Source organism: Poecile atricapillus, chromosome 2 (genome assembly GCF_030490865.1).
Source record: "Poecile atricapillus isolate bPoeAtr1 chromosome 2, bPoeAtr1.hap1, whole genome shotgun sequence".
Classification (NCBI taxonomy): domain Eukaryota; kingdom Metazoa; phylum Chordata; class Aves; order Passeriformes; family Paridae; genus Poecile; species Poecile atricapillus.
In genome coordinates, this window is record NC_081250.1 from 65,963,245 (window position 1) to 65,988,740 (window position 25,496).

Here is a 25,496-nt window from a genome sequence, read left to right on the forward strand (position 1 = left end):
CGCCCGCCTCAGGCGGGGTAGCGGAACGCCGAGCGAGCGAGCGGGCCAGCGGCGCTGTGTCGATGCGCTCGCTGCTCGCGCCGACCCCTGGCGCCTCCCGGCCGCCACTTCCGCCGGCGCGGGCCCGCAGGAGGCAGCCATCCCGGCGGGCGGGCGGGACGCGCTGGCGGGGGGCGGCCGGCCGGAGCCGCCGTGCCCCTCCTCGCCCGCCGGACAGGTACGGGGGCGGGGCTGCTTCCCCCTCCTCCCTCACTCCCTCGCTCAGGGACGGGGGGCGAGAGGGGAGGAGGCGGGGTCGCTTCCTGCGAAGCGCCGCCCGGCATCGGGGGGCCATGGCGCGACGGTGAGGGGCGCCGGGGGCAGGATGTGGAGCGGGAGGAGGCCGGCACTGAGTGTCGGGAGGGTTTCGGCCCGCCCGAGGAGGCGGCGTCCCGCGGGGCCCGTGGGCAGCGAGGCGTTCCCTTTGCCCGGGACAGCTGGCAAGCACTCGGGAAGGGATCGCTCCCGGCGCAGGGGACTGGGCAGGCAGGAAGCCTCAGGGATCACGCTGGACCCTATCCCCTAGCCTCTTTTGCCTCCGGAGCAGGACGCAGGTAGCGTCAAGCAAAGTGTCTGCTCAGGTTTCCCACAGATGGACTTTGGCGTCCCAGTCACCTGGCACATCCCGGTTGTGGTGCCAGCTGCTGTCCTGCCACCAGGCATTTCTGGCATAGTCTCCGGAGGATCATGGCCAAGGGCAACGTGGGGCTTTGCCTTGTGTGTCTCAGGCGAACAGTTTTTCTGAGCCTACTAAGACGCTTTTTGGTTTCTGCCAAAATTATGGTTTTAACAGATGTTCTTCAGTCTTAAAAAAACTTGGCCAACCAAGGCTCGAGCTCCTTCGTGATGCTTTTTCCACGCTTACAACGAATCGTTAACTTTTTGAAGGCCAAAGAAATTTTGCATTTCTACTCACTTTTTCATTTGTTTCTCCTTCGTGTAATAATCACTATTTTGTGTGTGAGGCTGAAGTACTGATCTCCAAGGGACTTTTTTAAAGGGGAAGAAACAGGAAGTCTGTGATCTAAGGAATCTGTTTACACTTTTACACATTAGGAGGAGAAAGAAAAGAGGGAAATTGGTATTTTACACAAATCAGGACAACTCTCAACTCTTCATAAAACAGATTTTCGCTGTATGTTTGTTCAAGATGTGAATTAATTGCTTGAGGGATTTTGATGAGAAGAGTAGGAATAACCGTTTTCATACTTAGAAAAATATCAGTTTGAGAAGTCAAAGTGAATTTCAGAAGAGTTCTGTCACTGTTTCTAATGAAATTAGTTTTTGGAGACTGTTTCAAGTACATACATACATTTACAGTTTCTTTAGTGGTTACATAATTTTCCTGAAGGATGTAGAGAAAAAATTACCATGTATCATAGTTTTATGGATGGTCGTGGGTGTGTCTGGAGTGATAAGTATTTCTTACTTCTTTCATGACAGACCCGGTAATCTGCAAAAGAATTAAGTGGAGAGACTGTAAAGTCTGATGGTGTTCCTGAGGAAATATTTTTAATAGGAATAGTTGAAAATCGAAGATTATGTTAATTGTGTGATTTAATGCCGGTAGGCAGCTCAGCACTACAAAGCCACTTGCTCACATTCCTCACTACCCCCAGAGGGATGGGGTGAGAGGAAAGGAAGAGTAAAAAAAAATATATATATGGGTTGAGATAAATATTTTTTAAGAACTGGACAAAAACAAATGGAAAAAGAGAAGCAAACCAAAACCGGTGATGTAAAGATGATTACTCCTCCCACAGGTAGATCAATGTCCAGCCAGTTCCTGAGCAAAAGCTGTCTGGCCTCCCTGAACCCCCTCCTCTCACTTTTTGTCTATGCTGTCCATGGCACTTTATGGAATGTCTCTGGTTAGTTCAGGTCATGTGTCAGGTTGTGCCCCCTCCCAGCCTGCTGTCCAAACCTCAGGATGTTTACTGCAGGGGTGGGCAGAGGAAGAAAGAGAAGAGGCCTTGATGCTGTGCAAGCTCTCTCATCAATCACTAAAATTCCCAGTTTTTGGACTCTTGAGCCACTAATGATAGAGGATGAGGGGTAAACTTGTTCTACTTCCATGCTTGTAGCTAGTCATAGGCTCAAATCTGTAGTTTTTAGCAAGGTTTCCCATATTGTGGACTTGTCTGGGACTTTTGCTGAGAAGTTGAAGGAAAGGAGGCAGAACCACAGTGCTTCAATATCAGTTCTTTCACTGTCAGCTGGTCATGGAGATCACTTCCCTCCCAAGCAGTCACTTCTGTGAGTACATGATAGGACCAGTTAGAGCTGTTGAGAAACTCAAACTGGTTTTCTGTTGCTGATGTTTTGGGGTTGATTGGGTGGTTTGTTTGCTATGTTGAGTGCAAGAATGAAGCAAAACTGCTTTCATAAAGCTTTGATGGCCTCTGGTGTTAGCTTTGGTGTTAACAAAGGTAACTGATGTTAACTTTGGACATCAGAAAAGTAAAATTTGTGAATAAAAACAATTCAGCAAAACTCTGAAACCTTTACATTTCCCTTATAAATGTCACATTCATTTACTGTTGTTGTTGGAAGGCTGTATGTTATATCCCATCTAATTTAGCATTTCTTTCAGCTTTCAGACAGAAAACACACAGAAGGAGAAAAGCAGGCAGAAGACAACAATAGCCCCGAATGCAGCGAACCAGGAACCATGGATCTGAAATTCACTTCATCAAGAAAATACATTTCCATCAGTGTACCTTCCAAATCTCAAGCTATGTCTCCTCATATCAAATCAGTAGATGATGTAGTAGTTCTTGGCATGAATCTCAGCAAATTTAGCAAACCTACTCAGTTCTTCATCTGTGTTTCTGGAGTTTTTATGTTTTATCTAATCTATGGATATTTACAGGTAAATATTATGAACTTGTGTCTTAGGCCAATTCCTCCTACCCCTTTTCTTTTTCAATAGCATAATAATATAGTGTGTATTTTAGTATGTATAGATGTTTAAAGTAGATATTTATTACAAAGTCAGCCTTTCAGTATTCAAGAAAAGCAAGTAATATATAATCTAAGTTTCCATTATGGTTCATGTGCCTGTAAAGTTTAGATTGCTTGGACTTTCATAATTTAATCTTTTACTTCTGTTTGCAAGATACACCAAAGTCTTCATTGATGCTGAAACCTTTAGATCTCCCTAAGTTTCATGAGTACTGTATACTTACAGTCATCTTATTTTTCTCTCTGCTATCAGAACAGAGCTAAAACATGTACTGTGGTAGTTTGTTAAAAAGAAGCATAATGTTTATGCCATTTTAGTTAAACATTTACCATTCTGCTAATCTTTTCTCTCTTATCTTGAGCAGCTACGTTTCTATTCCCTTTTTTAAATTATTTTTAAATTCATTGAGTATTCTCAGTATAGCAGCGATTAAAAAATTTGATAGTTAAAAATCAAGTTTCTAATGCAGTTTTCAAAAGCAGCTGAGAAGTTTGTTAACAAAGTTACTTCAAAAAAGAGAACATGATCAGTAATTAAAAGTAGAATCTCAAAAAGGCAAGTGTTAGGTAGCCTTTTGTTTTTATAACTGATACACATAAGATATACATAAGTCTTTATGCAGTGTATGTATTTTTCAATAACAAATTTCTCTGGTTTAAAATATTCCTACAGCATACAAATTTATGAATTCACAAGTGCTATTTAATGTAGGCACTCAGAATATTAGGTGTGCATTCCTAAGAGCTGAAAATTGTCAGTAAGCATGTTTGTTAGAGAAAATTTGTATTAAATTTATCCTGAGATATTTATAAAATCTGAATAAAAATAATCTACTGAAGTAAATGAACCAAAAAGCAGCAAAAAAGCAGGCAGGAAGCCATCTGTAATATGAGATAATTACTAATGGATCAAATGTATTCCCCTAATTAATTGATCCATTAATTTTAGTGTATTTACAGCAGTAAATTTTCTTCTTTCATTTTGGAGAACCTAAATTGTCTTTTCTTTTTTAATACTTTGCAATTTACGTATGGCAGATAAATCTAGTTAATAACCAGCATCTGCAAAGGCTAGACTTGCATGTACATGAAGGAAAAATATCTGTTGATTTCTTTGTCCATTTAATATGTACATGACTTTGGTGGGTTTTTGTTTTTATAGGAATTGATATTTTCAGTGGAAGGTTTTAAACCTTTTGGTTGGTACCTCACTTTAGTGCAATTTGGATTTTATTCCATTTTTGGACTAATAGAATTGCAGTTGATTCAGGACAAAAGAAGAAGGTATGTGTTTTTCCAAGCATTTTACCCACTGTCCATGAAATTAAAAGTATTCAATACTTATGGTAAACTTAACTTATGTTTTTTGAATGTGAGTACTGTGAGGCATTGCTAGCAGTTCTGTAGATAAAAGAAAGTGAATTTGCTGGATAATGTTAGAGAATTTTTTAGAAGCAACCACTTGGATTTCAGACCTGTAAGTAGTTTTGTTGACTCTGCTGTCACTGTCCCACTTACAGAACATATTGTATCCTTCAGGTGGCTGATAGAGACTGACTCATAGATGTGTTGCTTGGGATTATCACATCTAGAATAGAGCCAATGCACTTCACAGCACTTGAAGCCATCTGTCAGTGAATATGTTTTCCTCAAATATTGGCATCTCCTCACCAAGAGGTTCCTCTAACATGCTCTGCATCTTGGAGAGTGTCAGAGGTCTGCTCTCTGCTTGCTGTGTGGCTGAGTGGGTTTACTTCAAAGGATGTGCTAAAGTGTTGTGGTTTTCATTTAAGACAGCACTCATAACGCTCTGCCACAAGACTGTTCTTTGTTTTCACTGCAGTTGACCAAGGAGATTTTTCATGTCTTGAATCCCATTGAAATGGGATATTTTCTGACTCAGTGCAGCCATTCTATTCATGCCTCTGCAAAGTGTTTATTGAGGCACTCTGGAAATTTGAATACAGGCTATCATGGCATACTTGAATTTTAAAGTTGCCTTATATTCTAGCTGAACATAACTGGTTTTCCTTACCTGCAGTCAGCACTGGATGACTTTGCATATACGGGTTTTAGATTACAAAATTATTTTTTAACCAAACAACATAACTTTGATACATTATTCCTTTTATTTTAAACACTGACAGCTTATATTTCAAATTATCTGACTTTTTTGAGATGCATCCGATAATATGACACAGTTACCTTTTAGGTTACTAGTATTTATGGGGTTTTATTAGCAGTTGGTAATGCTTACAGAGCATGACTCTTCAACTAAATTGTGTTGGAAATGTAGATCTGAAGTATATTTTACATTTTATTTTGTATAACCTAGGCATCTTCTTGTAGATATGCAGAAATATATATTTCTTCAATTTTAAATTTTTCTTTCATGCTTCAGAGTATATGTATATCACATAATGAGTTACAGGGTTGCAGCAAGACAGCTCCTTATGTTCTTGGCGTGGTTCTGAATATGCATGAAAAATGGCTGAACATATGCACAGCAATAACTGTAAAAAAATCACAAAGTGAGCACAAAAGTAACTGTTGGATCATCTGTTATGAGGTGATAATTTCATCAAATTGTGAACAAAATGTCTGAAAATGTTCAACTAACCCCTCTGTTCATGGTACCTGAATCACTGCTCTCTTAGTTTCGTTGAGTTTCATAAACAATGGTACTTTTTTCAACTTTCTTCGTTTTGAAAATATCAACTTTCACATGAAAACTCCACCAGCTAAATTGTCACCGTGACCTGTGACAGAGTTAAGATCCAGGTTATCTCGGTATACCAATATTGTGTTTTTCTTTTGATAAATAACCTGAAACCTTTGTCTTGATTCTTGTGTAAATAACATACCTTCTCAGAAGGCAGTTAAAGAATTACTGCGTGAATACTTCATGAGTCATAAAGTTTTTATTGTCTTGTATTTGTGCTTTTTATTTGCTGTAATTGAAAGAAATGAAATATGAAGTCAGACATTTATTATGTGCATTTTTAAATTACTATTGAGTGAAATCCAGTGAGAAAGACGTTGAGGTTGTATTACAAAAGTATTTATCTACCTGAATTTCCTGAGCTAAATCTCCTCTAGATGAGTCTGTAATGCCAAGATTTGTATGTTTATATTTTGTAGAATTCCTGGCAAAACCTACATGATAATTGCATTTTTGACAGTGGGAACTATGGGTTTGTCAAATACCTCTTTAGGATATCTGAATTACCCTACTCAAGTCATCTTCAAGTGCTGTAAGCTGATTCCAGTTATGATAGGTGGGGTTTTTATACAAGGTAAGTGTTAATTTTTTGTTGATTTTTTGAAAATTGTTTCTTTGGGAGGCAGTCATAGATGGAATCCTGTACTTTTTTTAATTCTGCTGGTAGAATTTTTCCTATAGGAGGGAACATGAGAAATTCTCAAGCATCTTCTGAAAAAAAATGTACAAATATAATTAGATCAACAGAAAATGTGGGGGAAAACATTCTACAGGTCACTTGCAAAACTTCATTTTTACACAAGCTTTCTTTATTTTAAGAAGTGTAAGTTTGTTTTCTAAAGTAAATCACTTCATAAATTAAACAATTTCAATATTGAAATGGAAAACTTGGGCAAAAAAATCCAACCATGAATTGTGAAGAAAATCCCTACTCTTGTTTGAAAAGAATAATTCCTAAATTTTGAATTGAATGTTTAATCAGAAATACACCTGATTTTTCATGTCTTTGGCTAGTCCTGAAGTCATAGTGTATATTCCAAGAAAAGAAAATGGAATACGGAGAAAAACAGATAAAGGTTATAGTTATGTGAATAAATATACATCAGTGTCTCTGGATTTGGGAGACTTAAGTATGTTATAAAAGTTTGTGTTCAATACACAAAAATTTAGTCAGTAAAACTCCACATGGACAAGTATTATGGAACAAAATCTAGAATGCTGTATTTCTGTTTCTGGAGGTAATTCTGGCCTTCCAGTTGAAAAACAGCTGAATTTTTGGATTTCAACTTTACATATGTACATGCCTACACAGTATTTACCTTTTATTAAGAGTAATTTTTTATCATTTTAATGCAAAGTGACTGGTATTTCCCTATAACTCTGTGAATTATTTTTTTTTTTTGTGTTGTAGTAGTGTTGTAGTCTCAGAAGCTGTTTTTTTTAATATTATTGTTAAAAAAATTCAACAAAGTTCCCTTGGAAGCTTATGTTCAAAGTTCAGCTTCTGAGCAAAGAATGTTATTTGGAACAAGATCTACTACCACCTGCTTTTTAATGCCCTTACTTCCTTTTTCCATTCGCCTCCACTACCCATCTCTCCCAAACTATAAGACAATGTAGGGCTCTCAGAGTATCAAAGTTGTCTGTTAGTGTTTGGAAATGACTTCTTTCTGTTCAGTAAAGGCAGCCAAAATGTCTTGTATGAGGGAAAAGTATTAAGAAACATCTAAGCTGTCCTGAAGTTGCTAAGAGAATGCTTTGTCAGGGAGGATGTGCTTTGTGCCAGTGCTGTAACTGTGGAATCAAACCAAAGCTGATCACAAGAATCAGACATTCCCCATTAGGGTCCTCCCCTGTGGTGGGAATTTCTGTTGTAGAGGAAACTATGTCCGGTTGTGAAAGACCAGAGCATTGAGTCTTCTGTTTAAGTAGAAGAATGATATTGGAGCAATGTTTCCTTTGTCTTCTAGTCTATTAAACAGGATAAACATGAAATTCTGATAGTGCTAACAGTCCATTCTTGCTTTGTATTTTTTATTTTGTAGGAAAACGTTATAATATTGTAGACGTGTCTGCTGCCCTATGTATGAGCCTTGGATTAATATGGTTTACTTTAGCTGACAGCACAGTTGCACCAAACTTCAACTTGACAGGTAAAGACATATTATATTTTAGAGTTTAAGAAAATGCTTGGTTTTTCCTACAATAAACATTGCATAGAAGTTCAGAGTTATTGCTGGAGTGCCTTCAGGTATCCTACTGAAAATGCAAGTTTCATTGTAGATTTGCTCTAGCAGAACTCTGTCTGTGGCAGAAAAGACATTTATTCAAACTGTAATTGCGCCCTTTTGGTTGAAATGTCTCATGTATTCACAAGAAAGACTTACCCCAGTACATATCTATTAGAATAAATATTCAAAAAATTCAAAAAATTATAGAACTAGAAATATATAAATATTTATATAAATTATAAATATATAAATATTTATATAAATTATAAATATATAAAATATATAAATATTCAAAAATTAATTTTAAAACTTAAAAAGATTGTCTTTTCTAGTTAAATTTTAAGTATTTTTCCATTTCAGAACCATTTACTTTATATTAACTGATGATCTCAGTCAGATCTGCTGTAGTTTTTAGGTGGAGTTCCTACATTTTAACCTTTTAATCCTGTCTAAAATCAGAAGCAAAGCAAGAATTTTAACCTGCTTAGGTTTAAAAACTTAGTTGAATTTCTTTCTCAAATGACACAGGATAACTAAATTCCTGAGTTCATTCCAATGATTTGTGTAGAACTGTCTCCATGCAGATTTCTTTCAGAACTAATTTAGGTCCAGTTTTTCCAATTGTTTTTACTCACACTTTACATCCAATACAACACTTCTGGTCTCATCCATGGCTTTGCTGCTGCTGCTTCTGCTCAGCGCTGCTGCAATGAGTGGAACAATTCTCACACTCCAAACTGTGTAATGGGCATAAGAATAACATTTTTCTTGTCCCCACATGCACTCTCCATGTGCACTGATGCTTCAGATTCCAGGTAACCTTTCCATCTCAATCCAGTGCTGAACCATGCATTTGTCCAGTGGTGTGCCTGGGCCATTAAGCATAGCTGGAACATGAATCATGATGGATAATGCCCATGGAGACATGCATCCATCACTTTACAGAGTGAAATTGCTGAGCTGGAGCTGTTATTGTATCTTTGGACCAGAGAATGAATCCATGCTGATGAGATATCTATATTTTTAGCATTACCAATATTATTCATATTACCATGTCTTTTCCACTGCCTGATAATTTTGAATGATGAAGAGACCTGGGAAGTCTAGCCATGGAAAGGAAATGGTTCCCAAACAAAAACACTGGTTTAGATGTTCTTGCCAAGAAAATACCACCCGAAACTTCATGGGCCTTAAAAATGTTAAATCTTCCACCTCTGACTGGAGGAACATAGGATTAAGAAAGTAAAACACTGCTTGTTTCTAGTTTTCTAGTTTCTTTCCTGACACAATCCTTTAAGGAGCCAAAACTAGAGCAGGTTTTGATTTGCATTTTGATGATTAGTATCTTTTGTAATGTTGTATACTTAGGAAAAGTGGTATTTCAACCTGTGTTCATCATTAAATACAACAGTCATGAAAGTTTGTAGGTTGGGAAATGAACTGTGACTGACATGACTAGAGTTATCAGTTTTTTGTTATCAGGAAGATGATTACAGTAGTGACTGCGTAGTGACTTCATTGTGAGCAAATGGTAACCTAAAACCATCCCTGAACAGTAGTTTTTTTTAAAAATTAATGTTTCAGTAATGAAAGATTTCTATTGTGAGTCCTCTTGCATTTGTTGTACCTTTACATCTAACATTTTTATTTGCCTTTGTCAGGAAAAAAATAATGTTGGATTAACTACTCAAAGAAATTATTTTCTCTGGTTATTTATCTTCATTAACTAACTGCAGCTGATACTCTGTCACTCTTGTTCCTACAAAAACTACAGCTGTCTTCTTTATAGCAATGTCCAGATGTTCCCATCAAGCTTAGAGATACACACAGTGCTCAGGGGTTAATTGGTGGAGGGAGAGTGGAGGTAGGCACTGCTTTGTAAATGTGTCATGAAATATTTTTGCTGATGGTTAGAATATGTTAGAGGGGAGGTGTGGTTATTATTTTTATGTTCCTTGGACTGTTTGCCACTATTTTGCTCTTGAATATTCTGAAGGGGTTTTTGTTTGTTTGTTTTAATAGGTGTGGTCCTAATATCCCTTGCCCTCTGTGCAGATGCAGTTATAGGAAATGTACAGGAAAAAGCTATGAAGTTGCACAATGGTTCTAATTCAGAAATGGTAAATACCCTATTTGCAATTTTAAAATAACATTTTATCATAGGCAAGGCCTACATTGACAAAGCATGGGACTTTTCTCCTGCTTATGAAAGGAAAAGCTCTTGGTGTACTGTTCTTGGGGTTTTCTATTTGTCTAAGGACTTCTGCTGATTTTTCTATTTCATTTTTTAACCTTTCAAGGGTGCTGCTGTCTGTGTACAACTTCAAATGTATACTGCAGCTACAGAAGCACTCTTTTATATCAACAGTTTCTTTGTCTACCCTGCAGGCCTGAGATCAATATAGTGTTTTTGGTATGATCATGCACTTAATCTCTGAAAAATACACACTGTTCTTCTGGTATAGTTGAGCATGTGTTACATGGAACATGTTGCTTTTCTTATATGCTATACTTTATATTCTAGAGTGTGGTAGCACTTGGGAGGCAGTTTTTTTGAAAATCTTTTGAAATCTATAAAACTCTGGGTGAATATTTTTGTTCCTGATTCAGTGAAATACATAATTTTGAAAATGTCTTGCTCAGTATTTTTAATATACTTATTTGGAATGTGGATTATCTTTCCATATAGTCTGAGGTTGGTTTTCTTTTAAGACAAAACTTATTTGAATTTGGTGTATTTTTCTCTAAAGTTGAGTAAATACCAGTAATTTTCTTTACTATAAAAGGCATGATATGAATATGCCACCGATAAAAAAGTTACTGAAATTTATTTTCTGTATTTGGCATGTATTTGACATTTAACTAGAAAAATCTACTTTTGCATGAGAAGAGCTTCATAAATAGAGAAAAAATTAGAAGGAACCTTTGTTTAAAGCTAGAAATAATTTAGGAAGGCTCAAGAAGTTTGAGCTACAAGTTTCTGGAAAGTGGAAGACTATATACCTTAAAGTGTCACTGTATTCTTGTTTTTATTCTTGTACTTTTTTTTAGTTGACTTTCTGTTGACTGCTGCTGGGGGCAGAGATTTAGCTAATGAGGAACTAGTGCAGGTTTCTGTAGCTGTCATTTCCAAAATCCAAACTAAAGTTCAATCTGTAGCTGTTTCCTTGCCCACTTTGTGTGTGACAGTTGTTGCTGCCTTACCTACAAAACTCCTGCTGTCTCCAGGACTTTGCTTTTTATTCTGCATTAGTCTGACAAATGTTGGTCCTCATACTGTATACTCCTTGCAGAGGATGAGTGTACTGGTTTAGAGCTTAAAGGTTTTGTTTGTTTATGGTTTAGACATTACGCTTCAGGATTTTGTTCAGAGAATTTGGTGCAGAAGTTCAAGCAGAATTTTGGCAATAATTTCATATATTTGAGACTGTGAGTAAAAATTGAATCTGAATTGGAGATCATGTTTAATGGACAGTGATCTGGAAAGAAAATCGAAAAATAAAGGATCCTCTTATCCACAGGGTCTCTCTTATTCTGTCAAATTTGGAAATTGCCCTGAATTGAAGCAATTGTGAGAAGGGGAAAGATGTCTTGTGGCTGAAATAGTAACCACTGTTCTGGAAGGTGGAAGTGACATATATTACACTGCCTAACAAGGAAAGAGAAATGTGGTGCTTATGCCTGGTTGTGAAAAGTGAAGTCCTTGGGTACTTAGGGAGACAAGCTGCATGCAGAGGCAAGTGATGAACTAGGGACTGACTTCTGTGTGTATAAACAGTGTAAAGTAAAAGCTCTGAGGATTAGGTCATTGGTTTTTAAGTGTTTGAAAGCAGGTCTGCTCTTTAAATGTGTATTCATCCTTCTTTATTCTAGAGCAGTGATAAGTGTTCTGTTGTCTCCTGGAATTGCTATCAATTTTTAATAGACTTTTCCCAAAAACTGAGATATTATAACCAGACATGGAGTTTTGAAAGCACAGTAGATCAGGATGTCCAAGGCAGTATTGTGTAGAATAGTTCTGTTAACTCATTCCCTTTTTCACAAGAAAAGGCTACTAAATATTGTCCAAACAGCTGAATCCCTCTGGATGGATGGATGGATGGATGGATGGATGGATGGATGGATGGATGGATCAATAGACAGTTCCAGTTTCTACTTCTGTTGACTCAGCGTGGGAAAGGATAGATGAAGGTTGTTTTGTTGCTCAGTGCAGTTATGAATTGAGCAAGGGTGCAGACAAAATAGAGAGCTTACCTGTTTCCTGAGTGTTGTGAGCACTGAGCTGGTCATGTTTGAAAATCTGGTATACCATAACCCTCATGCATGTGTGCAATGCATGTGAACTGAAGTGACACAGATGAAACTTACATGACTCTTCTGGCAGTCCATGGTGATTTTGTGCTACCCTTTGCACATTTAATGTAATACAGATCTTCACTCTGCTGGATAAGTAGCAGAAAATGATGTATGTGTAATGTGTTCTTCAGACTATTAAATTGCATAGTTGTGGGAAGTTTTATTTAGGCTGTGAAATCCTGAACTTGGAGGAGTTACCGTGGTTGACACTGACCTCAGGATATTATTAACTGACTAGCTTTCCAGACTTCTTTTATGTTGTTGTAGGTAGGAAGAATATGTCTAACACTTCTTGTTGACTTTTCACTGTACATCAACTATTATGCAAATGCTAGTAAAGGTGTCACCAAATGCTGCAAATTCACCTCTGAGAAGCTGAGCATATTAATAGGGCCAAGCATCTGAAAGCATTTGATTTTGTCCTTTTGAATAGTATCACCTAGTAATTATTTTTTCTTACACTGTTCTAGGTTTTGTATTCCTATTCAATAGGTTTTGTGTATATTTTATTTGGATTAACATGCACTAGTGGATTAAGCCCTGCAGTAACATTTTGCTCAAAGGTAGGTGTAAAGATTTCCCTTTTTCTTTGAAGAACCTCACTGGAAAACCTTGCTCTGTATTATTTTGAAAATCTCATCACTTCTCTCTCTAAAGTTCTGTTTTCATCATGTAAACAGGTTAATATTTGTATTACTTGTATAATTCATACAGTAAGCAAGTTTTTCTACTCTTTGATGTATAAGATACGGTAATGTTTTAAAAAGCAACAAAATCACAGGACCAGACTTATGAGCTTATAATTTCATTATTATTTTTCCATTATTTAACTAAAATTAAATAAGGATTTTTGCATGAATGCATTGTTGAACAGCTTATTATTGCTCAAGCAGTTGATTAAAGTCTGTAGTTTTATGTCATTTTGCAATACCTCAGGGTTTGTTTTACATTTTCCTAACCGGCTTTTTTTATTGTTGCAGCATCCAGTTCAGACTTATGGTTATGCATTCCTTTTCTCCCTGACTGGGTATTTTGGCATATCCTTTGTTCTAGCTTTGATTAAAATCTTTGGTGCCCTTCTCGCTGTAACAGGTATGAACAAATTATATTTTTACTGCCTTTGTATAAGAAACAAAGTAATCCTATTCTATTGTTTAGGACAGAGCTTTTGAGAATTGTTCTTGCTCTGCCTTTTTTTCTGTTCTTTATGCTGACTGATTTGTGTAGCATGGATAGAATGTGTTTGAGAGCTTCCTGATTCTTTTTGTGACACAGTTTAAACCATGAAGAGCCTGTTAAGTAAACTTTTGCATATAGTCTGTGCTATGTTTTAGTGCAGAAACAAACACTGTTCTAAATGGAGAAGCTGAAACTGAATCACAGAATCACTTGTGTTGGAATGAACTTCAAAGACCATCTAGTTCCAACTCCCCTGCTATGTGCAGGGACATTTTCTACAGTTTGCTCAAAAGCCCCATCCAACCTGGCTTTGAACACTTTCAGGGATAAGGCAGACACAGCTTCTCTGGACAATTTGTGTCTCACCACTCTGATAGTAAAGAGTTTCTTCCTAGTATCTAATCTAAAGCAACCCTCTTTCAGTTTAAAGCCATTCTCCCTTGTCCTGTCACTAGCTGCCCTTGTAAAGAGTTCCTCTCCAGCTCTCATGAAGTCCCACTTTAGGTACTGTGAGGTGCTATATGGTCTCCCCAGAGCCTTCTTTTCTCCAGGATGAACAATCCTGAGTCTCTCAGGCTGTCTTCATAGGAAAATACAGAAACAAAAAGATGTGCATCATTTAAAATGTAAAAGGGAAAGTAAGGATGTTCTGGAAAGCCATAGTAGGCAGTGACATTGTTTCTAAGCACATGAAAGAACAAACATTAGTCACAAGGGCCTGGTGGGAGGGAGGTGTAGCAAAATGTCATGTAGCTACTTTCCTTTCTTCTTCCCCTAAAAGACCACCCTGCTTTTTGTCAGTTGATGCTCTACTTCATTCACAGTAGTGGAGGGGAAGATACATCGTTGTTCTCTGACCTGAGGGTTGCATGCTCTGATTTCCTATCAGTTATTTCCTCTGTAGCATATCAGCTTCGTATTTGCTTTTAACCAAGTTCAGTAGCTCTCCTGACTGGAAATTGACCCAGAGGAGAGGGTTGTTTCATGCATTAAAATACCTCTTTTAAAAAAAAAAAGTCTCACTGTATTAAAAAATAAAAAGTTTAAAAATGCCCTAGAATAGTAAACCTTTCCCAGGTTTTCTTATGCCTGACCTTGACAATCCTAACACTTCAGCCCTTTCTGTCTTGCCTGTAGCAATATGAAAATGTTTATTGTGCCTTGGAAGAACACCACATTCATTACTGTCCCTCCTACCTCCCCCATCCCCCCTCCCCCTTCTTGAGGGGAGTGGGGTGAAAGAGTTTAATGAAAATTGTATTTCTATTAGCAGAATGAGAAATTATCAGACTTAATTGGGAAAAAGAAGAAAAGGCACTTAATTTAGAAGGAAATGGTTACATAAATATTTTAATTAATAACTGATTTGAAAGAACAGAAATAATTGTAATTAGAAAAACTGAAGTAATTTAACCATTTTTTAAATTATTCATCTGTAAACTGTTTTCTAATTAAAACTCAATTTTCTTTTTCATTCTCCTTTAATTTTTCATGAAATAGAAAATCATTTTATTTGATGTGCATAAATTTCTCAAAATGTAGCAAGAAAATTATTACTAAAAAGTTGAAGTTAGGGCAGATGAAGCAGTAGTGAAGGCTGTTTCGTCTCCTATAAAACACTCTTAAGTGAATATTTGTTTATGGGGTAGAGTTGGGAAGAATGGAACTTGTTTTTCTAGCCAACACTCCGTGAAAATACATCAGTAGTCACTGGTTCCTTTTGCCAGTGTGTTGCAAAGACAAATGTAAGACTAATTTGGATGTAGTTACACAAACATGACCTTCCAGTATGCTACAGTAAAAGGAACTTCATGGTAAGCAAAATATTTTCTGATAATAAAAAAATATATTCTTCAGGTGCAGACCTACTAAACTGTGTACTGGGGTCTTTCTCAAGTGAGAGCCCTGTGCCATCATATAGAAAGAATGATGAAATATTTGAAATATGATGTGCCATCATATAGAAAGAATGATGAATAGAAAGTGCCACCTCAGGCCCTTAGCGCCTCCATAGCTAAACTTGTGTGCCTGGCTGCATTCTTACTTTGTTTTTAAACATCTTCTACAACTTTCATTCATTCATTGATTTTGTTTCAGCGATAAACTACATAGGTTTCCTGGTACACAATTTCCTAGTAATGCTTTATCCTTGTTCATTGCAGAGAGCATTGAAATTGTTCAAATAATTGTTGGAGCTATAGTTAATTTCACAACAACCAAAGAGTTTGTCTCTATTTTGGAAACAGGATTGTGTTCTCCACTTTCTTACTCCTTTGATTCTTTTTAGTGAACAGATCACATGCAGAAGAATGTCTCTTAGTGGTTTTGAGGAAAACTTCCTAATGCAGTCATTGAAGTCAGACATCCTTGGTCTCTTAGGCTTCTAAACAAAACTGTAATTCCCTGCAATGTTAGGGAAATTTTTATTAACTTCAGAAGAATGAGAGGATCATCCCATTCCACTCATAGAGCCCAAAAGGAGCACAAATAGAACCCCAAACACCATGGAGTTATAATAACACGAGGTGGAAATGGTAAGATAGTTAACCTTTGGTCTTTGGTCTACATCCAAGCTTTAACAGATGAGTTTATATCATCAGTTTCTTGCATGGTGCTCTCAGAGACTGTGGATTGATTAGCATGAAGGTATTAAATCATAAGTCTTTTTCTGGAAATTTCCTTGCTGAAGGTAGTGTGATGAGATGGCACTACAGACACAGTTGTTTACAAAAATCACATGCTTCCAGTGCTGTTTTGCTCTGCGCTGGTGCATCTGCAAGCTGTGTTTGCACCAAGGGTGTGATCATCATTTTAGTGAGACATTTTATGAGGTTACCTGATAAGACTTTGTTATGTTCTTTTGTTGTAACTGAATTCTTAAATAGGTTAATACTTGTTTTCCTCTGCAGTAACAACAGGAAGAAAAGCAATGACCATTGTGCTTTCTTTTTTGTTCTTTGCAAAGCCATTCACGTTACAGTAAGTATTCATAGCTTTTAGTGGATTGCAAAGTATTTTATAAAAAAAATTATGTTCTTCATCATGGAAATATAACAACACTAATTAATCATATTCAGGTTTCAGTGCTTGTCTTTTCATATCTTCTACAAATGTTGGTGATCTACTGTAAATATTGACTGGCTTGTTGATGCTAATCATGCTAGAGAAAAGAGTATACATTTTTCTAAAGGTCTGGAAGACAACAAAGAAAATTTAAGAAAAACCTGTGATACATAATAAATTATTTGGGTACTTTGTCTTAGTGGAAATTTTGGCTAAAGGAAGGGATTTTCTCCATTATGGTATTGTTCCTGCTTTTATAAGCTCAGATTTGAATTCTTAGCTAGCCCTTTTAAATAACTGTGTTCTCTTGATACATTGAATTGCCAAATGTTTGAGCTTGGGTTTATTCCCTTGTTTTAAATTTTAAGGAAGAACTTACATTGAAAAATGCAGCTAAGTTGCTACTTTGATTTTAATTGCTTCAGGTTTGAAACAACATAAAATTCTATTTTATTTCTGTATACAAATTGATTTAAGAAAAAAGCTTGCATGCAAATCCCAAATGGAATTTACCTCAGCTAAAAATATTGAGGCTTAAAAGAATGGAGAGCTGAAACAAAAATGTGCCTATGTTGGGAAGCATTGAGTGAGAAAACATTTTGGACCAGTAACAGACAGTATAGCTCTCATAACCATAGGAAGAAAAAACATACTAAAACCCTTCAGGATTATTTTATTCTTGTGAGAAAGAACAGATACTGTTTAGTTATTATTTAACTTATAAATCCATTTTAATAAGCTCTTCAGCCAGGACAGGAGGGGTGTAAGGATAATAATAATAAAGATTCGGGGAAATTCTGTCTCAGAGCCCACTGATTTTTGGGGTTTTTTCTTCAATTCTTCGTAATGTAAGGTTTGTTAAATCCACAAATATTGGTATGTAATTGCTACAGATAAAGTGCTAATGGTAACCTTTTTCCTCTCCTCTGCCTCCCCTCTAGGTACGTGTGGTCAGGCTTACTGGTTGTCCTTGGTATATTTCTTAATGTTTACAGTAAGAATATGGACAAAATCAAACTGCCTTCACTGCTTGGTCTTTGGAAAAAAAGTGTGGAAGAAAGAAAATCAAGGACGTTGTCACAAACTGTATAGACAGTGGTTCGTGCCTTGTCTAGGCTTTGACTTACTATTTTATTGGAAAAGTCTTCAACTGATTCACTTTCCAAAGGGAATGTTATTGAAACCAAAGGAGCTGAAGGCATATTGTCTGCTTGCAGATTTCTATAAATGCACACTTTTGTGAGCCCTTTCTTCAGAGCACTTGAATTCATCACAAATGGTGTTGTAGGCCACTGTCAGACGGTTTTATCGGCAATGAAGGACAGCAGCTCCTGGCAAACTGCTGAGAAGCTGCACTCAAGTGGGACACAGTAGAAGACTAGTTTGGGCATTTTAATAATATTGGCCACTTGGCTGATCTGAGATTAATGGTTCTGTGTTAATTGTCTAGGTGGGGTAATTTAAATGTGATACTGTATTAATCACCAACTGATTGACCAAATTGTGAATTTAAAGGTCGAAAATTTAGAATACGGTATGTTGTCTCTCTTACACATTTTAAATAAAAATGTTGGGTTTTTTTTAAGTTATTGTTTAGATCATCACAGAACTTGATATTTATTGTAATAACTGAAATTTTTATGGAAATCCTAGTGTTACTCTTTTTGGGTATTGCTTGCAAGTAACAAAACTGAGTCTGAGTTTGTGCAGTCAACACTCATGTTTTTGCTAGGGGAGAATGGGCTTTTAGGGCTGAATGGGGTGAGATTGAAACAGTCGTGTAAGAAACTGTTATATGCTTAATCTGTGGTGAAATACAGAATTTTTAGCAGCCTATGGCCCTCTCTATCATAGTGGTATAAAGAGACATGGGAGTTCTCCTTAAATTCTTATCATTAAATCAAAATTCTTCAATTTCAGTATTGGAGTAAATAATAACAGCATCAGCTAATGTGATTGGAATATGTATTGTGTTAGTCTGTGTGGTCTTCTGATGAAGCTAAGAGGATTAGGGTACAGATTACAATTTTCTTTCTTCAGTGACAGGAGGAGACAATGTGCTACCAGTCTGTTTTTTTCATTGTGAATTTAGGAAGACTAAGTCCATTTATCTCTTTCTTTCATAGTCAACTTGCTTTTGGATCGCTTGCCATCTCTTTCATTTTATATATTTAACAACAGCACTTTAAAAATACTAATCACCTTATGAATCATTGTGCTTATGTGGTCATGGTTTTTTTGTTGTGTTCCTTAGATGCATCTTGGTGTGTGTTCTTTCAACTTAGACAAAAATAAATTGGATAATAGAAATATATGGTCAGCAAGAACATACAAGGAATTTAAGTATCTCACAGGATGGCCTTCTGTCAAAAATACTAGCTGATGAAAATATTCAAGATGTACACAATGTTTTTCAGACACTTAAGAATTGCTGTTCAAAAGAGCTTGTAATCAAAGCACAGACACAAAATGTGCCTTAAAAATTTTTCTTTTTAATTTGGTATCTCACGTCTGCCATATTAAGTGTGTTATGGAATAGAGCATGGAATAACAGTGTCTGAGCATGATGGGATGAACAAGAGAAGAGCTGTGCTGACATAACTGCACTGTTCCCAGTGCTGACACTTCTCTGGGGTGTCAGCAAAACCTCTCAACATACAAACCCACTGTTGCCAGGTTGGGAGAATTTATTGCATGGGACAGTTTTGGCTTTTAAATTCCCAGCTGCTGCATGATCAGTTGTGTCCTGGATGAGGCAGAGAGATGAGAATTTGATGAACAGATACACCTTGAAAGAGACAGATGGCCTGCCATGGCTGTCCATTTTCATGTTGCAGCCAAAGTTTTATGGTAAAATATGATAAAGCATTCCAATTTCAAATTTGGTGTAAGAGTGCATTTGATCAAGTCAAGGGGATTGATACACTTCTTTCCCTGTAATATTTATCAACTCTTACATTCCCTTGCATTCTTTTCACTAAATTAAGTTGGTCTTTCCAGCGAGGTTTAGATAATTTTACAGTCCTAGTTCTGCCATCTGTAAACTCTTCCTGTTGAGAAACTTTATTAACCTTCAGGAAAAGAAATTATGTGAAAACTACAATATATGCAGAAAGTCATAGTAAATATATTTCATTTGGCATCTGTTTTATTTAAATAGATGAGAACTCACAAAGCTTCTGACTAGAATTCAAATGTAGTATGTATGTTTCAGAACTGTTTATAAAATCCAGTTTTGTCTCTATTGTCTCTCTATTTGGAGAGAATAGTAATCACAATAATTCACCTTTTAATTTATTCTTTGTTGTATACAGGACTGAGTTAATGAGCTATTGTTAGGGGAAGTTTTGATTTATTTTTTTAAAAATTTTCTTAACTGTAGAAGTGTATGTTTTGTTTTACTGGTGTACCTTAAAATTATTTTTATATACAAATGGATATTGTAGGCTTATTGTTAATAGCATAGATTTAAGAGTCAGCTCTTTATTTTCATAGGTGTGAGTCTAGTACTTGCCAATCAACAATATGTGTGTTAAAGAAAATGCACACACAAGTGAGAGTAGTTCATAATTTGCCACACATCATGGTCTGTGCAGTTTCATGCCTTCATTAAGAAAACCTTAATTTCAGTGAACTGCTCTTTGTGGGGTTGCAGGGTTTTTTTAATAAGCTTCATAGTGCATGCAAGTTTAGAAAACCTTACAAAGCTGCAGGTGTTCTTACTACAAAATTTTGGGATTGAGTCTTCTGTACTGTAATATGTGTGTTGGTTTTGTGTTGTCTATGAAATATGAATAAGGGCTTGTCCACAAATTGGCTGTAAATTATTTAATTTTTGTGTAAGAGCACTTATAATGGGATGTTGGTTAACCCCTCCCAAAGGTGAAGGTTGGTCATACTAACTATTGCATTTTATACTTACTGTCTCCTGGGTTTCTACAGTAGGCATGGTGAAGCTATAGACAAAAAAAATTCAATTCTCTCACCAGAAAATTTGTTGTCTAAATATAATGTGAATTAGTTGCTTCTTATTCTTGTGCTACACATCTTTTTCTTCTATATATATATATATATAAAAAAATAATCTATGATGTAGAAATCAGTTATAACAGCATTGAAATTCTCAGTAAAATTTAAGTTTGACCAGGATCATCTTTGATGTCAGCAATCTACCTCTGTGATGCCTGCTTCTGCCTCCTTTGGAAAGCTGAGGGAGCTCTGTTTTCCTAAATCAGCATGTGTTTGCAGTTGCTTTCATATTACATTTTTGCACTTGTCTGGCACACTTCAGTAATGAAGTAATTGAATGTGCAGTGGATTGCTTCTGTATTTCAGTATATCAGTATCATCAGAACTAATTACACAGGTACCTGTGTGTGCCTTGCTCTCCAAACCTGCAGTGTTTCCTGATCCTGCATTAAACTGTTTTGGTTTTTTTTTTTAATCTTGTTTTACCACTCCTGTGCTTTGAATTTACCAAACATTTTAAGCTAAGCTTGGGCTTTATGTCATTCCTACTTGTCTTGCTTTTGGATGTGAACTCCTTTTTCAACATGCTCTGTTTATGCACTGTGGATTGTTTCAGGTTTGTATTCCTGCATTTAAGGGCTTACATCACACTTTTGCAGTTGGTCACATTCCAGATTTTCTGTCATATCGTATATAACCATCTGGATGATTATTTTAAATCCTATTTTCTCCATGAAAAAATCTTTCATACTTATTATTTTTAGAAAGGTCTTGATGAGTGCACATGTGAGTTAACTCCTTGACCTCATTCCATCTTCCAAGAAAATCTCTCTTCTCCCTTTCCTGCCTGTGAGAACGAATGGAAGAGGAAATAAATTATTTAAAGGCCTCTTTTTTTCTTTAATAAGTGCCTTCCTCACTAACCTGGTGTGTCTTAATTGTTTCTTTTCTTTCTGCCTCCCATGCTTCCAGGCACAAACAAGCCCCTCTCTCACGTTTGACTGCAGCTTGTTCAATCATGGAAACTTTTTGAGTTGTTTACTGTTCTGAAAAGAGGTATAAAATTGCATCTATACTCTGGAGGGCAGGAAATAATAAGTAAACTTCACAAGTTAAGGAAATAATTAAATGGATTAATACTTCTTTATGGAGGGATTTTATATATGGTTAATAGCTCAGAATTTATTAGTGGAAGGGGTTTTCTTTTACATTTTACCTGTTTAAAAGCCTTTATATTAATTTTAATATTTAATATAAAACTCCTGACTGTTCAGACGGTTTATAGAGATTAATTCCAGTCTTGCCTATAAGGCAGAAAAGCCCTATCTCCATTTCAGAGATGTAGCATAAATGGTATCTTGCCCAAAGTTGCCTTGGTAAGCCTGTGATGAGCAAGGAATAGATGTTAATACCCTCAGTTATTCTGTGCCCCAAGTCCAGCAGAGCCCATCTGTATTTTAAATGAAATGGTACCAATATAAGCCCAGTTTTCTTTTACCCCCAGCATTAGAGATGTTAAGTCGTTTCTGTTCCTTGTTTTGTACAAGTATAATTTAAAGGGAGAATAAGACAGCCATAAAATAGCTTTTCTGCATTTTATTTGCAGCTTTTTTGCAATGTTATTTTCTTGTTGATTTGTTCTGTTTTCTGTGAGCGCTGCTGTGGAAGCAAGCCAGACACAGTAGCAGTTTTAGGAAAAGCATAATATCCTTCACTTTAAGGTGACTTGTTCACCTTGCTACTAGTCAAAAGCTGCTGCCATGGGAAAACTGTGAGGAATTGTTATCACACGAGGAATCAAGCATCATGATGCCTTGTCGGGTCTGTATCGCTTTGCTTGTAGAGAAGGAAAGACGATTGCAATAAAGAACATTCATGCACAAATAGTCAGAATACAATGCTGACTTAACACTTCTCTACACCTGGATTGTGCTATTGTGCTGTTTTTTTGAGGTGTGTTAGTAATGTATTGCTTTTCTCTAGGTTATTTCGATGTTTTCTTTGTTAGATTTCTCAGTTTCCTGCTTCCTCTTCTTTTTTTTTTCTTTTTTTTTTTTTTCCTATTACTTATGTTTTAAGTGTAAAGTTTTACTTTGTAATTTTCATCCTGTAGTGCTGTGCCCAGTTTTGGGCTCTCCAGCACAAGAGGGAAATGGGAGCTAGAGGAGAGAGTCCAGCAAAATGACACGAAGATGATGAAGGACTCGACCGTCTCTCCTGCGAGAAAAGGCTGAGAGAGCTAGGATTTTTCATCCTGGAGAAGAGAAGGCTGGGGGGAATTCCATCAATTGTGCCATAAAGGGAGGGCACAAAGATGGGGGAGCCAGGCTTTTTTCTGTGAGCCCAGTGAAGCACTGAGGCAGTGGGCACACAGTGAAACACAGGAGGTTCCTTCTGAATGGAGGAAATACTTTCTTACTGCCAAGGTGATTGAGCACTGGCACGGATTGCACAGAGAAGTTGATAAATCTCCACCACTGATATATACAAAAACTGGATATGGTCCTGGGCAGCTGGCTGTGGGTGACTTTGCTTTGAGCAGGGGAGGATAGATCATATGACGTCCAAAGGCACCTTCCAACCTCAGTCACTCTGTGATCTTTAATTTTGCTGTCTTGGTCTGTCTTCCACTTTCTCTCTTGTTTACAAATTGTTAATAAATATGCTTAAAACGAGTATCTCTGAGTTGGCTACAGTAACTGCTGGAGCTGGCAAAGCCATGCTGAAAACACCTGATAGTGTGGTTCTGGCTGAATAGGGAGTACCTTTGACCACAATCCCGTGAGAAGAGAGACACCTTCATTCGGTAACAGCTGCTCAGTGCAAAACAAGAGAATGGGACTCAGAGCAAATGCAAGACACCTATAGATGAACTTGATACTGTCAATACAGAAGGAGTTCAAAATTGCTTTGTATTTTCTGCATTTAGATCTTGCAACGCTGTTTGCTGCTCTAGTGCAGCACCTGATCTGCAGATATGCTGGAAGTGTTGCTACACTGCTTGCTACCTCCTTGTCAGCATTTTGCATGAATATGGACAGCTGTGGTAGATGCTCTCTCACTTGTTCAGAGTCTGATTATAAACTCCATTAAATGCAGTTCTGTAGCAGCAAGCATTAATGCGAGCAGATCTGTGCAGAAGTCCACTACATGACAGGGTCTGCAAGAAACATGGGCTAACTCTTTATCAGGGGCTGTTGTGATGGGGTAATGGTTTCAAACTAAAAGAGGGTAGATTTAGGTTGGCTATAAGGGACTAACTGTTTACAAGAGTGGCAAACCAGTGGAACAGCTGCCCAGAGATGCAGTAGATTCCACATCCCTGGAAACATGCAGGGTTATGTTGGACGGGACTCTAAGGCACCTGATATAATTGCACGTGTTCCTGCTCATTGCAAAGGTTAGACCAGGTCCCTTTAAAGGTCCCTTCCAAACCAAACTATTCGGTGTTCTCAAAGATGATTTGAGGCTCCTGGAAGGCTTTAATGCATAAAGAAGAGTTCATATAGGCTGCAGGCAGCAACGAGCAGAATTTAATCTTTTTAGGCTTTAACATGCCTTTAATCTTTTGTTGATTTAGCCTTAAGTTAGGATTATTTTATGTACTATTCAAATATTGGTACTGGAAAATCTTTTTAGTGAGAAATACACTAAAAGTTGCCCTTAACAATCAGTTCAAGCTAACAGCTGGTAGTGCTGTATACCTAGTTTACACTATTCTGTGCATCTAATAGACAAAAACTGAGTGAATGTTTAGCCTCTTCAAACGAAGACTGCATTCTTGCTGTTGGGAAATATGTAAAAGAAAAATATTTCTGTGTAATTTTGTAGATAAGAATTGATTTAAAGGTAGCTAATCCTTTAGACTATGAGTCTCACCTGGTTTCCCTGGACTCCTTATCCTTAATTACTCATGCCCGTCTGTACAAGTTTGGCTTGCAGACTTCATCTTTCCTGGGATTAAAGCAGCCTGAGATTAAGCTATCATGCTTGCATGCTTGCCAGGTATGAGACCACTTATTGCTGGAAGCTTTTGGATCCTCAGGCACATACGTAAAGGCTGCTCGAATCGACCATCTTAGACTTTGTAAATTTTGCATCAAAACACAGCTTCAATAGAATCTATTCTTGGATAGATAAGAGCTCAGGTTTTTTTTCCAAGAAGTTGAAGCACAGGCTGTGTTCAAATGATGCATAGTTTGGCTTCTCAGTAAAAATGTCACTAGTGAAGAGAGCTAGCTTTCTTCCTACTGAGCGCTAAATTTGTATGGAGAACAGGTGTAGCTGTGTATCAGAAAGGTGCAATGTGATATCTTTTACCAGATTATATTTCTGCACTTTGCACTGTGGTGCAAATAAGGAAATAAGAAATAAGGAAAGGAGTGAAAATCAAGATGTATTGGAGAACAATAGCATTAATTCTTGCCGTCCTACTTTTACATTTTATGATATTGGATGCAACAAATACAAAGGAGGTTTCGGTAATCAAACTAAGGCTCAGGACATCTTAAATACTCTTGAGCCTTTATTACTTTACTGTTCTGAATTTACCAGATTCAACCACCACAGAAGAGCATCAGACTTCCTCTCTCTGTGCAAAGCTTCTCTTCCTGTCTGTGGAGATCCACTGTGATGATAGATTAATCTTAAATTTGTGTCTTGCTTGATGTAGGTATGCTGAGACACTGTGGTTGGAAAAAGGATGGCTTCTGTCAGTCATCTTTGCTGCAGGTCCTTCAAAACTGAGAATATCAAAACTCAAAATGACTGAACCATATTTGGTAGGTACACAGGTGGCTGAAGGGGCTGTATATGATTCAGTGTGCAATTTATTCAATATGCTAGACTTCTTCTTCTGGAGCTGGTTGTTTGATCAGATTAACTGTTCTCTTTCTGATAATGATTCAGAGTGTTAAAATGTGGGTTTTTTGAAAATGCAGATACTTCTGTTTTGCACAGTTTAGGGTGCTCAA

General features: G+C 37.0%; 1 protein-coding gene across 2 annotated transcripts; it reads left to right on the top strand.

The window, feature by feature from the left end:
• Window positions 1-23,193, top strand: SLC35B3 (solute carrier family 35 member B3). 2 transcript variants are annotated; one of them, XM_058832613.1, is made up of 10 exons: window positions 1-217; window positions 2,633-2,911; window positions 4,166-4,287; window positions 6,145-6,299; window positions 7,771-7,878; window positions 9,979-10,076; window positions 12,783-12,875; window positions 13,293-13,404; window positions 16,401-16,470; window positions 17,496-23,193. In XM_058832613.1, exons 2-10 carry the CDS (start codon window positions 2,711-2,713, stop codon window positions 17,644-17,646), a joined length of 1,110 nt encoding a protein of 369 aa, XP_058688596.1. In that variant the 5' UTR covers window positions 1-217; window positions 2,633-2,710; the 3' UTR covers window positions 17,647-23,193. The 2 variants fall into 2 exon arrangements, with proteins under 2 accessions (XP_058688596.1, XP_058688595.1); XM_058832612.1 differs by lacking the exon at window positions 1-217 and adding an exon at window positions 218-343.
• The last annotated feature ends 2,303 nt before the right edge of the window (window positions 23,194-25,496 follow it).